At 37.6% G+C, this 16012-nt stretch overlaps 1 protein-coding gene across 9 annotated transcripts in view; it reads left to right on the top strand.

Annotated features, from left to right (window-relative positions):
- The window catches only part of SLC4A7 (solute carrier family 4 member 7), a 123628-nt gene that overhangs the window by 61977 nt on the left and 45639 nt on the right, over positions 1–16012 (top strand). For 7 of the 9 annotated variants that reach the window (NM_001098926.4, XM_005222403.5, XM_024982549.2 and 4 more), the window contains 6 exons: positions 2114–2482; positions 6815–6930; positions 8779–8936; positions 10618–10705; positions 12048–12194; positions 15896–16002. In NM_001098926.4, coding sequence (NP_001092396.2) covers positions 2114–2482; positions 6815–6930; positions 8779–8936; positions 10618–10705; positions 12048–12194; positions 15896–16002 — 985 coding nt within the window. The remainder of the gene's footprint in view (positions 1–2113; positions 2483–6814; positions 6931–8778; positions 8937–10617; positions 10706–12047; positions 12195–15895; positions 16003–16012) is intronic. The other 2 variants (XM_005222409.5, XM_005222406.5) reach the window with 1 other exon arrangement.

The following is a 16012-nucleotide window of genomic DNA, read 5'->3' as shown; positions in this document are numbered from 1 at the left end:
ACTCACTCACGGCTCAGCAGTGGGTTGATGGGACTTGGGGAGACTGTTCGGTAGCTGCTCCCCTCTGTCCCTGTCTTACAGCTGGCATGCTGTCACTGCGGTTCTGTTAGGGTCTCAAAGATGGCTCTGATGTGACAGTGACTCTGGAAAACCCAGGTTGATCTGTTAGATCTCTGGCAGAGAACTGGGGTTGATCTGAAGGTCACTGCTGTGTTGAGCTGCTACTGTTACCCAAGGCACCTGAGAGTTACAGTGAAGAGGAGTGGGGGCTGGGCCACAAACCTTTCTGCTCATCCTTCTATCTCTGAAATAAGAGTGTGGCTCTTAGCTGCTACAAGCACACTCACAGGTGGAAGACTTACCACATGTAAAGTTAGCAGTACTCAGTCTCCTTCTGTGGCTCAGTCTAAGATAATTAAGTCCATTTTCTTCTGAGTATTTGACCATTAAAACTCTTTTTAATTTATTTAAAACTGCCTTTCTATTTTCAAGGGACCTGAAGAATAAAAGAAATCTCTTACGGGCCTAAGTTGAGTTTGAAAGCAAGCCATCCATGTCACCGCTTTTTTTCATCTTTCCATATATTGCATATTTTCTAGTTGAGTAAAGTGAACTCGTTTGCCCAGAGAGACCACAAATCTTTCTCCTCCATACATAGTGGTTCCTGATTATCCTCCAGTTGTCTGTTGGTTCCTTTTAATCATAAGACATTGGCTGTTTTCTTGTAGATGCCATTTTAGCATGGGCGTTCTTTTATTTTGCTGTACTACTATAGTTGTAATTTTAACAGTTTTTCTGCATCTGGCTTATTTTTTACCTAAATAGTGGTGGTTTATGGAGTAATAGTTAATATATGTAATATTTTGGGAATCTCTTGAGCATGTAGTTTTTATTATATCAGTAGTTCCCCACCTTTTTGGCACCAGGGAACTGGTTTCATGGAAGACAGTTTTTCCATGGACCAGGGTCGGAGAGGTGGAGGCTGCTTCTGAGATGATTCAGGCACGTCACATTTATTGTGAATCTCATTTCTATTATTACTATATCAGCTCCACCTCAGATTGTGAGACATTAGATTCCGGATATTTCTATTATTACTATATCAGCTCCACCTCAGATCATCAGACATTAGATTCCGGAGGTTCGCGACCCCGGACTTAGATCAGTTGGGATTGTTATATTTCTCATGCTTTTCCTAAAAAAAAAATATCGTTCCACTAAGCTACTCTTCCTTAAAATAACCTGGTGTTTGAACTATAAGTATACATGACCTTTTGAAATACTCTAGAATTCCTTATCATTGTTGTTGGTAAGAAATACTTTATCCTTTGCTAGTTAAATTAAACATCATATGTATTTGTTTTAATTTATCTGCTGCATTAGATATGGAAGCATATCTTAGGACATTTATTAATATCAGTTAGATAGTGAGCTCAAGAATATGTTATCTTTTGAAATTGACATGTTTCTATTTTGAAAAAACATTCCTGTGACTCGCCTTACGTTTTTACATTTTACTTTGAGAGTTTTGTCAGTAGATGGTGCCCTGTTGGCTTAATGTTATAAAGACTTGATACTAACTTTAAGTTAGGAATCACTAGATACTGTTCATGTGGGCTCTTCTTGTGAGAGAATATGTAGCAGTTTGGTCCAGTGTAGATAAAGTGCACTAACTATAAGCTGTCAGTGCTGGTAAGTTTTGTTTGGGGTTCTGTTTCTTAGATTATTTTTGTGCTATATTTTCATTTGCTATTTATCATTTTTTAAAGCAACAGCTTTGCATTGTTATTATTCTTTGTTTTAAAGCCACACTGTTGGACTTTCTCGTTCCTAACAGAATATTGTCCCTCTCCATCTGTCATTAACGTTGTTTTTCATTTTTTTGTTTTGAGTTTTGGATGCACCTTCAGAGAACTAATTATAGTTTAAGCCATTTCCCAGTGATTTTCTAATATTTAAAAATCAGATTGTCATGCTAACCCTGACAGCATGAATTTGAAATTTTGGACCTTTTTTTAAAGCTTGCGGTTTACAGTGTAAATTGATTTTTGTGTGTCTCGTTTGCCTTCTGCGATAAAACTTCATCACTTTTCATTTATTTGTTTTACCTCAGGGGAAGGCCTCTCAGCCTCCCGCCACTCTTTGCGAACAGGTCTGTCTGCCTCAAACCTTTCCTTGAGAGGAGAATCACCTTTGTCTCTTCTTGTCAGTCATCTTCTTCCTTCTTCGAGAGCCGGGACCCCTGCGGGCTCGAGGTGCACAAGCCCCGCACCCACCCCTCAGAGCAGCCCTCCTTCCAGCCCTAGCCTCAGCCGCCTTCACGCCAGAGCTTCCCGGCAGAGGCAGCCGCAGGCCCCAGAGCTGCTGGTGTCGCCTGCCAGTGCCGGCGTTCCCACAGTAGTAATCCATCCGCCCGAGGAAGACTTAGAAGCGCTGCAAGGCCAGGAGCAGAAGACTGAGGAGAATGTTGACGTAACTGCAGGCAACTATCCAAAGTCCTCACGTGTGGTGCTTTCTGCCTCCGGACCACTTGCACTTGGAATGCCTCTCAGCACATAGCTTTATCAGCATTATGTAGATGATGCTTACAATTTATTTTGACTTCTGCATGTTTTTTTTTTCTTTATAGTGTATTATAGAGAAGGATAGAATTATTTAAAAATTTTAAGTTTTACAATGATCTCAAAGGAGCTTACACATAATTTAAGCCCTTTGAAAATTTTTTACTGAGGTTTTACAGGTCAATACATTTGAATGGCTCAGACAAATGTAGACATTTTTACAAGTCATCTTTTAATTTGCCATGATTAAAAAAAAATGGTGGCTCTTCTTGTGCATTTCATTCCATCAAGTGAATGAACACATGCTTTACATAAAGTATAATGAAAAGCCTTTTATCTACTGTTTGGTGCTTTTGTGTAAGGAATGCAATATGTTTTCACCTTCCTGATAAAGGTAGAATGAATGTTCTTTTTCTCATCTTGTCTCTGAGAAGATTGAGGTTCACTGTTGACTGCCTGGAGTCATCATTATTCCCAGACTAGTTTTATAATTTGGAGTAGACTTCAGTTGTCTTTTATTTAATGCTGTATCTATCTTTAATCCGAATTTAATCTTGAAATTTTTAGGAGTAGAGTTCCTATAGTTGCAGATAGGATTTATTTCTACATAAATTAGAAAAATTATGTCTTAGTGGATAAACGGTTTGTAACTCACTTAAGGGTTATTATATTTCTATTTGATGAGTTTATCTTATCACTGTTTGTACAGTGAAAAAAATTAAGACTTAGAGATGTTAAGGTTAGACCATAAATGACCAGACAAAGGAATTGAACCCAGAATTACCTACAACAATAGTATAGAATTTCATTGTAAATTTTAATACTTTGTGGAAAAGATGTATTATAATGTAGCTAAACAACAATGGAGGAAGGATATCTAGAAATAATTGCTCAGAAATAATGAACACTTTTACTTCATTAAAAAGGACTAACAAAATTGACTATTTTTCTTGAACAAAAATAACTTGAAGTCACTTTCCCTTGCATTTGTTTTTACCTATATGTCTCAGTAATACTGACTATTTCTTGTTTTACCAGCTTCAATCTGATTAATGATAAGAGACTATAAACTTTGTATGGGAAGAAAGGGACATGCAGGTTCCCAGTGACTTATTAGGTCATGTTAAGAGGGTAAAAAGAGCAATTAACTGAAAATTGATGGACATAATTAAATTTTTACTCCCTCCGCTGTTAAGTATGCCATGGGATTTACTCGCCTTTTGGAAAAAACTAGAGTGTAGGGAAGAGAGAGGATTTCTGAGGACAAGGGAGAGCTCATAATTGCTATCTAAGATGACACTGTAGAAGGAATGTAGTCACAGTAACAGGGACAGCTCTTCCTTAGTCCCCGCTGCCTAGAGCACCTGGAAACCCTGCTGTCTTTTCCTGAAGTCTGATGAAGAAGGTGGCCTCAGCATCATTTCTGAGAGACCAATGCCAGAGATTTTTTGTGTCATGAGGTCACAATTTGTGAATACCTGTAGGAAAGAAAAACAAAGAAAGCAGTGTTTCCCATTAGCTATTTTTTAGAGAACGCTTACGTAAAAGACGCAACTCCCTTTCAGTGTTTGTGATGCCTTCTGACGCAGCGTTTCTTACCCTGGGCGCTGCTGGCATTTTGGGGTGACACTTCTGTGTGGTAGGGTGTCTTGTGCATCATCAGCTATCGAGCACCACCCTTGGCCCACACCCACCAGCTGCCAGCACCTTCATAAACTCCCGTGGATGGGAACTGCTGCTCCAAACACTTCTGCTTTCAAATTTTTAATGACAGGAAACTTCAATATCTTTGCTTAATTTTTCTCTAGGTAGATATGCTATTTTGAGGGGAAAAAAATGGAAGGGCAAAATAATAGAATTACCAGAGTATGACTTAAATCCCAGGATTGAGTTTATACGTACTCATATTTGCTTCTTCTTTTGCTTAAAGCAAGTAAAGAAAGTCCTTCCAAGTTATCTGTGCTCGTTATAGTTTTAATTTGGGGGAATTTATTCATTTAATTCTGAGCACTAGGAATTTACTGTAGGAGCAAGGACATTTCCTTTACCTTTCCAGGATATAGGTTTAACTTAGCTGACATTAGGAAAGCCTGCGTGGAGAAGGCGGTGGTGGGAAACTTTGAGTGTGCCCGGCCTGCCGCCTTAACACGTTCAAGGTGAGCAGGTAAGCCCCTGACTTCCTCGCGCCCTCTCTTCTGACTTTGGTGGAATTGAGTTGCAGGTCGTTTCTTCTTCCCATTCCTATTGAGCCTTCTCCGCATCCCATTCTTGTCCCCCAGGTGTGGTGGCTAGGGCTGTTCTGAGAAGCTGTGTCTATATTTTCTTTGGTTACGTGTCTGCAGGTTGGATGCAGTTTGTAGTTAGCAGCGTGTGTGTGTTGATGGTCACTTGTAGTTGCTGCCAGGGCATTCATGATACTCTTCATTTTCTTGTGTGGGAGTTGGTGGAAACCACTGAAAAATATCGCGTAACTTTTTCTTCTTCCCACTTGGACATGTATTTTAATAGAGGAATGGATTCTATTATGTAAGTTTAGGGACAAAGGTCAAAGAAGAGGCTAAAATGGAGAAAAATGAGTTCAGTTTAGGGAATAGTTTTTATTTCGGAATTGTTTACAATTTCTAGGGAATGGTTATATGGCTAAGTGGACTGCATATGACTAAGTGGACTGAAATTTGGGGTCACAGTGGCATCCTGGTGTAGGTGTTTAACAGAGAAGTGGGTGTCATGAAGTCTTCTTTTATTGAATTTAAGCTGTGAACTCAAATGACTTAGTTTCAGGTTACTAGTTAGTGTATGTTGTATTCTATAAAAACAAAAATGCATAGACTATATCTGATACGCTTAAAATTTTAAAATTTAATTGCCACTGTTTAAAGTTTATAGGCTCTAACCACAAACAGTGCAGTGGTGAATTTCTGTGGGTCGCTAGGCTGTCGTGAGTGGCAGAGTTAAAACTAGAGGTAAAGTCTGTGACAATTGTCTGGTGCATTTTCTCCTGTGATATTCAGTGTTTGGGGTAATATATTAATATTAGTGTAATATTACTAATTAGTAATACCAATATTACTGTATTAATATATTAAGATTACTGTATTCTTGAACTAGAAAGTTTGGGTGTTTTGAAAAAATTAGGTACATTTAATGGTAGAAATCTGTGTTATGTACTCTAAAATTTTTATAACATTTGAACTTTTTGCAAAATACATAGTAGTAATGATTAATAATATGCTACTGGTGTTTTTAGGTTATTTTTGTGTGTGGCTTGTTGCTGCTGAGTTTTACTTGAACTGAGTATACCTTGCATGAACATATATCTATCACTTGTAATCCAGACAAGCTAATTTAATAGAATGTATATCATTGGAGAAGGAAATGGCAACCCACTCCAGTGTTCTTGCCTGGAGAATCCCAGGGGCGGGGAAGCCTGGTGGGCTGCCCGTCTATGGGGCCGCACAGAGTCGGACACGACTGAAGTGACTTAGCAGCAGCAGCAGTAGCATATCATTTCTAATCCAAACAAACACATTTTATAGATTGAACTGTCTGTGTCTTAGAGGTTGAGTGAGTTGCTTAAGGTCACGCACATAGCTACAAAGTAGCCAAGAGGACTTATTTTAACATAGATCTGTTCCCTTATAAGATCCACATTCTTTGTATTTATATCGTAAAACATTGCTGTTGTGTTTTAACATAGTCCTTAGGAATAATGGCAGTAGACAGCACTTGAATTTTACCCAAGAGAGATGAAAATTCATGAGGAAACTTCTGATTATGAAGATTATGGCAAAATGAGTGTATATTTCATTGATGTAGCTCTTGCATTTGGATTTAGGGTTTATCAGAAGTGTTACATTGTTACTGATGTAAGTGTGTAAGTGTGGTTAGGCATCTTTAAGGTCTGCAGTTCACATGTCTAAGGATACAGTGACAGTTGATGTGCCAAGTATTTATAGTGGTGAGCAGACCCAGGTCTTCCACCTTCTCACTTTTTTCTTTTTGCAAAAGGCCACCATTTTTGTAAATGCAAATTATGTTATTTTAAATGTTAACATGTGTAGCTTCATTATGGCTTAAAATGTTATTCCACTCTTGCTGGTATGGTACTAACACTGGGCACTTTTTTTTTTTTTTTTTTTTTACCTAGCACATTTGCTTTTAGTAAACCCATCACTTTCAGGATATGAGCAAATTCAGGTTGCAAAGTGAATTTTCTTCTTACTACTTGGGAATTTGTTTGTTCTTAAATACAGGTATTTTGGCCTCTCCACAGTCTGCACCTGGAAACTTGGACAATAGTAAAAGTGGAGAAATGAAAGGTAATGGAAGTGGAGGAAGCAGAGAAAATAGTACTGTTGACTTCAGCAAGGTAATTTCTGTTATGAACTATACATTTTCATAATCATGCTTACTGAGGCAGTTGCTAGCAGTGTGACTGTATTAACAGAGATTATAATAATGTTTAATAACCGGTGCTTGTAAACCTGATGTGATGCTTGTGATGTTAATTTAAGATCAGAAATTGTGAAAAAAGGTAACAGTCTCATAGCACTTGAATAATGTTATATTTTACTAGTGTCAGAAATTCTGACAATATGGGAGTAATACGGTGTTTTCCTCTATACCCACGCATAGATATCACAAACTACAGGCGTTTGTTGTGGAGCTGCCACTACCGGAAAGATAATTCTGGGAGTGATGTTTCAGCAGTAACAATTCAGCCTTTTCTCGGCTGTAATGTGATCCCAGAATTACTGTCCTGTGGTGTCAGTGCTTTCTGGAATGTAACTGGGGAACATCGGTGCTTCCCCATGGGTAGGGGAAGGTAAAGACATGGACTGAAAATAAACTCACCTGTCTCAACTGTGATTTTTAATTTTTATAGGTGAGTGTTTAAATGAAATGTGAAAAAGAGCTTATTTCAAAAGAACAAAGCAAAACCCTGCAAGTTCAAATTACAGTTGAATTTAAAGCATACTTTATGAGTACTACCTCTGAATATCTGATATCCATTGCAATTTTTTTGATGGTGTTGGATGGTATTCACTATAGGATACAAAGTCAGACTTCTAATTAAATGCCATTATTTCAAGTAAGATTCAATTTTTAAGCCTTTATGATGCGAAGTCTATAGATCACGTTTTGTAGAAAAGGCACTTAAATGATGATTTGCGTTATAGCTTACTGAGCTTCATGCTCTGAAATTAAAAGCCTTGCATTTGGGACATTGTACTGTTGTTCTGTTGGAACCTGATCGTGTTTTTATAACTGATGCTCCAGTTATCTCAGATGAGTGTCAGGCTTTCAGCAGCGGAGTTGCTGTGAGCAGGTTGCTGTGGTCTGTATCACAGATCTCCTCTAGACGTGGCGGGTGCTGTTCCTTTGTGTTGGTCCTGTCACAGCTGTGCTTTCTCTCACTTGGTCCATCCCTGTGCACACCCGCTTGCCCCCTGTCGGGCAGGACTCTGCCTCCTGGCACTGTAGTTGTGGCACGCTGGGTGTGGGACTCAAGAGGCCTGCTGTAAGTGCTGGATTTGTGTTCCTAGAAGCCCTGGTAGTGGTTGTTCAGTGACTTGTGTGAAGCTGCATACACACGAAGAAGTTCCTGTACTTCGATATTATGTCCATAACCTTTTCTTTGTAATTATACACAGACAACCTAATTAAATTATACAGCACTACCATATACGTATGCCAATTATGACTACTTTACTTGTAAATGAAAATAAAAACGATTTTTCCCACTTACTGAAAATACTGGGGAATGCCCATAGTTCATTAAAATAAAAAGGATTTATAAAATACATAAAATACCAAGGAACTAATTCATGTCTAAGATTAAACAGTAGATAATGACTAAATGAATATTTTTAGAACTGTGTATAATTTCATGGACCATTGTTAGTTTGTGAACTATACTTTTGTCTTCAATAGTTTTTTAATGAATAGTGCTATATCGGTAATGTAGATCTCTGCAGTAGTGAAGATCATGACAGTAATCCAGCTGGGAGTACTGTTTGGTAGTACTGTTTTGGTTGCCCTTTTATATTCGTCAGCTTCATTCTTTGTACTTGTGAGAATTTTGGCACTTACACATCCTTTAGATCACCAGTTTTGATTAGTGAATAGTAGTCTTGAAGCATCTTTTTCCTGTTTCCTTCTAGACTGATTAGTACCATGTACACTTTATTTTAAATTATTATTTATTTGTCAATAGGTTGATATGAATTTCATGAGAAAAATTCCTTCAGGAGCTGAGGCGTCCAATGTTCTGGTGGGAGAGGTGGATTTTTTAGAAAGACCTATAATTGCGTTTGTGAGACTGGCTCCCGCTGTTCTTCTCTCAGGGCTAACTGAGGTCCCCGTCCCTACAAGGTAAGGGAGGGTTAACTGCAGTTAATGTTCTTCCAGAATGTCCCAAATCTAGAGGAACATGTTGCTTTATGTAATGAAAACTCCTTTTTATGGTTAACGGCGTCATTGCCCCAGTGCCTTGACTATTAGAGCATTAAAGATTTTTCTTTCTTTCTGGACTTCCCTGGTGGCTCAGATGTAAAGCGTCTGTCTACAATGAGGGAGACCCAGGTTCAATCCCTGGGTTGGGAAGATCCCCTGGAGAAGGAAATGGCAATCCACTCCAGTACTATTGCCTGGAAAATCCCATGGACAGAGGAGCCTGGTAGGCTACAGTCCATGGGGTCGCAAAGAGTCGGACACGACTGAATGACTTCACTTTTCTTTCTTTTCTTTCTGGAACTTAAAAAAAGCATCCTTTAAAAAATACATTGCATTTATGTTTTTATAATAAAGTTCTGTTCATAGTATGTTCTGTGCAGGCACTGAAGTCAGAGAGGATGGAGTTGAATCCTTGCCCTGCGGCTTTTTGTGGGATGGTCAAGCCAGGCTTCTGCTTTCTAAACTTTCCTTGTAAAATGAGGGTAACAGTACCTCAGGGTTGATTAAATGTAATAATGCCCCTGAATTAGGCAGAATGCTTTGTTCTGACCTGATCCAATCTTCTGTTCAATATACATTAAGAATAATTAGCAAGTTGTGTTATTAATACAAAGTGTGATCAGTTAGCTACTGATTATATGAACTTAATTACAAATGAGAATAATTAAGAATATATTTTTATAGTAATAAATATGAAGAATTAATTGCAGCCTGATTGAAATGTACATGCTAGTTTTTTTAATAAGCTTTCCTGAGTTGCATTAATGGTACAGTACTGAGATAAATGAGAAAAGTAATTCATAGATTCATGTTTAAATTCTTACAAACCAGGAAGATGAATACTCCCAGTTTGGATAAGTATGAATATTAATATTTTACTGTATGCTAATAAGAATATACCTAAGTAGGAAGTTAAGTAATTTTTTTTGGATTTCCCTAATAGCTCAGTTGGTAAAAAAAAAAAAAAAAGCTGCCTGCAATGCAGGAGACCCCTGTTTGATTCCTGGGTCAGGAAGATCCTCTGGAGATGGGATAGGCAGTAAGAGGTTGTTAAATAATAAGAGGCTGTTAAACGATAAGAGTTGCAAATAAAATGCTTTTACTTCCAAAAGGGTTAGTCCCTAATTTTCCCTTATAGTGTCTTTATCCAGATTGTAGTTTGAGGGACCATGAATTTCTTATGAATACTCAACTATTTTCTTAAGCCAAAGTAAGTACTTAAATGGGATTGGTATTCACTTTATTTACTTATTTACTTCTTTTCATCAGTACAGAGCAGAAAAAGTTGTTTACTCAAAATTTGAAAGGATATAAAAGATGGGAAGCACCGTCTTTAATGTAAAACACTGATTCCTTAAGTACTTTTTTACTCTAAGAAAGATGGAAAGTAATAACTTGGCAAAACTTAATTATGAATGCCGTTTTTAGTTTTGTGATTCGTCTGAATAGAGTTGCCAACCTTTTTGCGGCCATTAGGATGTGAGGATGAAAAGGAGGTCTGAGTAATGTTTCTGTGTTTACATTCGTGTGATTTCTTTATGATTCCTAGACTTATGTCTGTTGTTCATGTTCAAATCTCTCCGTTTTAATGTTCCCTTAGGTTTTTGTTTCTGTTGCTGGGGCCTGCAGGCAAGGCACCACAGTATCACGAAATTGGAAGATCAATAGCCACCCTCATGACGGATGAGGTAACGAACACGCCCCTGGACGCGGACACTGATTGTGAAGCATATAATGCATATTAAATTATAGACTCTCTTACCTTCTTTGGTGATTTTAAAGTGTATTTTATGGGTCTTTCTCTTACAGTATTTTCCTCTGTGCTATCAGTAATACGCAGATTTGAATAAATCATCTCCTTAATGTAGATGTATCCGTGGCCTCCCTGTTGTGTATTTGTTTAAGCTCTTCACTGCTGCCTTAATAGAGTCTCATGTCTGTGCTTTTTGAACCTGATCTGCTCTGACTGGCTCCTTTTTTCTGCTGTTTGCCCCGCCCACTTGGACTTCCTTTCTGCGCCTTGGATATGATACTCGTGGCGGCCTCTGGACGCTGAGCACTGTCTCCACCCTTCACCCCACTCCCTGCATGCTGCGCCCTCATCTCAGTCAGATTCCTCCTGCAGCGCTTCCTCCTCTGAGACACCTTGCTCAGCCACCCTGTTCTCCCCCATCCGTTTCCCTTCCTTTACCCTGCTTCATCTGTACAGGACTTTTTGTTATCCACCTGCAGTAGTGTATTCACGTAATTGCCCCTGAGTTCTTGAGTGCAGGGACTTTGACTTATCTGTGTTGTGCCTGCCAGAACTTCCCTGGTGGCTCAGTGGTAAAGAATCCGCCTACCAATGCAGGAGACATGGGTTTGTTCAGTCCCTGGTCCGGGAAGATCCCACGTGCTTTGGAGCAACTAAGCTACGACTCCTGACTGAGCATTGCTCTAGAGCTGGGAGCTGTACATGCTGAGCCTGTGTGCCCGAACCACAGAAGCCTGCACACTCTAGAGCCTGTGCTCCCAGCAAGAGAAGCCTCCACAGTGGGAACCCACACACCGCAAACAGGAAATAGCCCCTGCTTAGCACAGCTAGAGAAAAGCCTGTGTAGCAGTCAAGGCCCAGCCCAGCCAAAAATAAACAACAGAAAAAGAAAAGAATTGTACCTACCAAACAGTAGGCACCCAGTCAATAGGAAGGATCAAATTAATTAATTATTTTAAGTAAAATTGTTATCATACCTCATTATACCTTTAGGATAAATGACATTAAAATGTTATTTCCCAAGTAAAATTTCCTCTTTCTAAAAATTATTGTGTATTAGCAAGTCATTAGTTTCTTTTGTTGTTTGATTTTTACTATTAATTTATCTGGTAATACTAATAGTGAATTATTTTTTCAAGTTGTTATCGAAGGTAGGGTCAAGAGTTTAGGTAATTATCTTTATGTAAACTTAGTTATGATATCGAAAGTGGATTACTATGTATGGAATTTTCTTTCAACTTTAAAATCGTTTTACTCAATGTGTTTATTTTCTTTAGATTTTTCATGATGTAGCTTATAAAGCAAAAGACAGAAATGACCTCTTATCTGGAATTGATGAATTTTTAGATCAAGTGACTGTCCTACCTCCAGGAGAGTGGGACCCTTCCATACGCATAGAGCCACCGAAGAGTGTTCCCTCTCAGGTGAGGACCTTACACAATGCTTCTTTGAGTTCCTTTTTTTAATTTTTCATTAAGCTTTTTCAAGTAGTTTATACATTTTCTAAACTCAAAACTGTGTGAAGAGCTACACCTGGAGAAGTTGTCCCCACCGTGTCGTCTCTGCCATCCCACCCCATCCCCACCTCTTGCCGGTCATCATTTGCTATTCGTTTCGTGTTATTCTTCCACTTTTTATTCAGTACAGGGAAATATGAACACGCAGTCTTGTTCTCTCCTCTTTCCTACCAGACGTGAGCATCCTATGTGTAGTGTTCTGCACCTTGCCTTTTTCAGGTAACGGTATTTCCTGGAGGTGTGATGGTAAGAAATGGTAAAATCTTCCTCCTCCTCCTCCGCACAGCTCTGTTGTATTCCAGTGTGGACGCACTGTAGTCTGTCCTGTCCTGGTGCAGGCTGTCTTCAGTCTTTTGCTGTTACAGACCACATCGTAGTGTTCACCTGCCATCTTGGTCTTGGGCAAATGGGTCTGTAGGATAGATTCCCAGGAATAAGATTACTGGCTTACATGGGAATTTACTGACAGTTTTAGCAAATGTTGCCAGAATCTCCTCTTCTTGGGTTGAACTGTTTTGGACTCATTTTGGTGATGAATGAGAACGCCTATTTCCGTACAGCCTCACCAGCATGGTGTTATTTGTCAGTATTATATGTATCCTTATCTTAACTGTATCAAGCATTTTAATGTGATTTTAATTTGTATTTCTGTAATTAGTGAAGTTGAGTATTCCTGAATATTTGTTGTTCATCACCCTCCACCAACTTTTTTTTAACATTTGAATTATTCATTGATCCTTTTGCGTTTATCATGATGTACTATGTAGAGAATGCCTACAGTTCATCTTTTTTCTAGATTGTTGTCTGTTTGTCCCAGTTTATTAAAAAATTAAGCATTTTTCTGTTTCTTTGGTGATGTTGTCTTTATCATTTACTAAATTTCCATATTCATTCAGGTCTGTTTCTGGGATTTCTTTTCCATTGATTGGTCTAGGCATGGACCACATACACACTTTAATTTCTGAGAGTTTTTGGTATATTTTAATATCTGATAGATCTGCATTCATTCTTGACCTCTCTCTTACTCTTGTTTTTCTGAATTTGTTTGGTCATCTTTGCATATTTATTTTCATACTAGCTTTGAAATCAACTTTCTGTTTACAGAAATAAAGTGTAATTTTTAAAAAATTGTGATGGAAATTAAATTTCTAAATGAACTGAGGGAAAGTTGAAATCTTTTCAAGAACATGGTATATCTTTCCCCAGTTGTTCTCCTGACTATTTTTGTGTCCTTAAGGAATGTTATAAAATTCTCCTTATGGGCACCTTACATTCCTCTTGGTGAGTGTGTACATAAGTCTTTTATCTTTGTTTCTATTATAATTGAGGTCTTTGTTCCATTATATTGCCTGTTGCTTTTATATATATGTATATGTATGAAGGCTATTGGTTATTGTATATTTCTTTTGTATCCTGCTGCCTTCCTCAATTCTTTTATTGTGTATAGTCATGTGGTCTCCAATAAAAGTATAATACTATTCATTTTCTAACTCTTACACCTTTAACATGTTTTCTCTTGTCTAATGGTATTGACTAAAATCTCTAATAGTTTTACATAGTAGTTGACTTTAAAGGGCCTTTCTTAATTTTTTCATAATTGTAGTCAAAGTCATTAGTGTTTCTCTTATTAAGTTACTATCATTGGTGCCAAAATACATATTTTATCATATTAAGAAAATACCCTAATTTATGTTTTATTGAATTTTTTAATATAAGTGAATGTTGAATTTTGTCAAAGGGCTTTTTAGCATCTCTGGAGATGATCATATGAATTTTACTTACCAGTTATTATGGTAAATCATATTAATAGGTTCTTTAATTTGAAGACACTCTTGTATTGTTAGAATAACCCAGCTTAGGCTTTGAAGTGTCTGTAGTCTTTGTCTAATGTTTTATTTAAGTTGCTTCCATCTCCATTTGTAAGTAGATTGATCTATAGATTTTTGTGCAGTCTTTACATTTTGGTATCATCATTAAACTTGTTTCATAAAAACAGATTTGTAAGTTTTCCTTTTTGTGTGCTCTTTAAGTGGCTTAGAATACTTTGATTCTAGAAGTTTGCAAGATTTTTTAGTAGAATTTCCTGAGCTTGACTCTTATATGGTAGACTTCAACAGCTTATTATTTCTTCTGTGGAAATTGGTTTGTGTAAGCATTCTCTTTTTTCTGGAATCAATTTTGGTAAGTTATATTTTCCTAGAAAATGACCTATTTTCCTGATTTTTGGTGTCAATTTTGGGAAATTTTTTTTTTAAGTATAGTACCCATTTTATCAAGGTTTTTCATTTAGTTGCACAGGGTTGTGCTGTGTAGTCTCTCCCCCTCTCACTGTATATTTTTATCTTGTATATAAATAAAATTTGTGACTTTGCCCCCTTGTCATATCTTTGGTTGTATATTAGCTGATATTTAATCATATTGTTCTAATAGAGCAACTTTTAATATTTATTTCAGTTCTCCTTTTTAAAAAAGTATATTGTGTTTTGTAACTCAGCTTCTGCATTTAGCTGTTTTATTCCTTTCACTTTCCTTCAGGAAAGACTTTTTTTTCACATTTGGTGAATTAAATGCTTAATACATTTATTTTTGTCCTTTCATTTTTCTTAATGTAAGAGCTGCTTTGTTTTCTTGAGTGATGCTTTTGCTGTATCGCATCAATTGTGACGTACAGTATTTTCATTAGATTTGTTTTGTGGGAGTTCAGTAATTTTGTTTCCTCTTTCCCCTTTGAACTGTGATATAAGTTAGTTTTAATCTTGACATTTTCAAATGGTAGTTTTAGGATTATAGGTAAGTCGTGCTACTTTGTAAATACTGAACATGTGACCCAGGGAGTTCACTGCTGTGATTGATCTGGGGGTGGCCCTGGGATGAACACACCCCCACCCCATGTTTTTTTCTCCCCATCCCTCTTCTTTCCTCTCTCTGTCTCCCTTCTCTCTGTCCCTCTGTTGCTCTATTCCCACTTCACCTCTCCCCCAACCCACTTTTTTTTTGGTCCAGTAACCTCTGACCTTTGGAGGTAGCAAAACTTGCTCCCTGAGGAGGAGAGTATCTTTTATCATGAGAATAGTACTCTTGAGTTTGTAATAAAACATAGTAGGGAATTCATTTTTATGAAAATTTATTTGATGACTCATGCTACTTACATCTTAAGGGAAGTATTTAATAAGAAAAAATGGCATTTACTTTTTTTCTTAATGTAAAGTATAAAGTATATTTTTTCACTAGTGAACATGAATAAGGATTTAAAATTTTAGTTGAAGAGATGTTTTATTGGATTTTTATGTCCCTGTTGCTGAGTAGTAATTTTCAATGATGTGTGTGAGTGTTCTATAGTGTATTTGATGTTAGATTATAAAATGAAAAATGCCAGTTTAAATTTGAAATATTAACAGAGACAAATTTTAGATTCTGTTTCAAAGTGCAGTGTCTTTAGAGTGGAAGTTGATACTAGGAAGCATTTTTTTTTTTCGAGGAGTACTGGTTAGACATATAATCAATGGGAGAGCTCATGTTCCCTTTAACAAAGATGCTATTTTGGCTTCCTTAAAACGGGATTCTGAAAGGTGTGTGTGTTGTTGTTTTTCTTTTTTTGTGAAATGCAGGAAAAGAGAAAGATTCCTGTATTTCCCAATGGATCTGCCCCCAGCTCGGGCGACGCCCCGAAGGAGGCAGCACACCACGCGGGGCCCGAGCTCCAGAGGACTGGACGGTGGGTACAG

Source organism: Bos taurus, chromosome 22 (genome assembly GCF_002263795.3).
Source record: "Bos taurus isolate L1 Dominette 01449 registration number 42190680 breed Hereford chromosome 22, ARS-UCD2.0, whole genome shotgun sequence".
Lineage (NCBI taxonomy): Eukaryota > Metazoa > Chordata > Mammalia > Artiodactyla > Bovidae > Bos > Bos taurus.
Note: the sequence above shows the minus strand (reverse complement) of the source record. Positions and strands in the feature narration are given on the sequence as shown.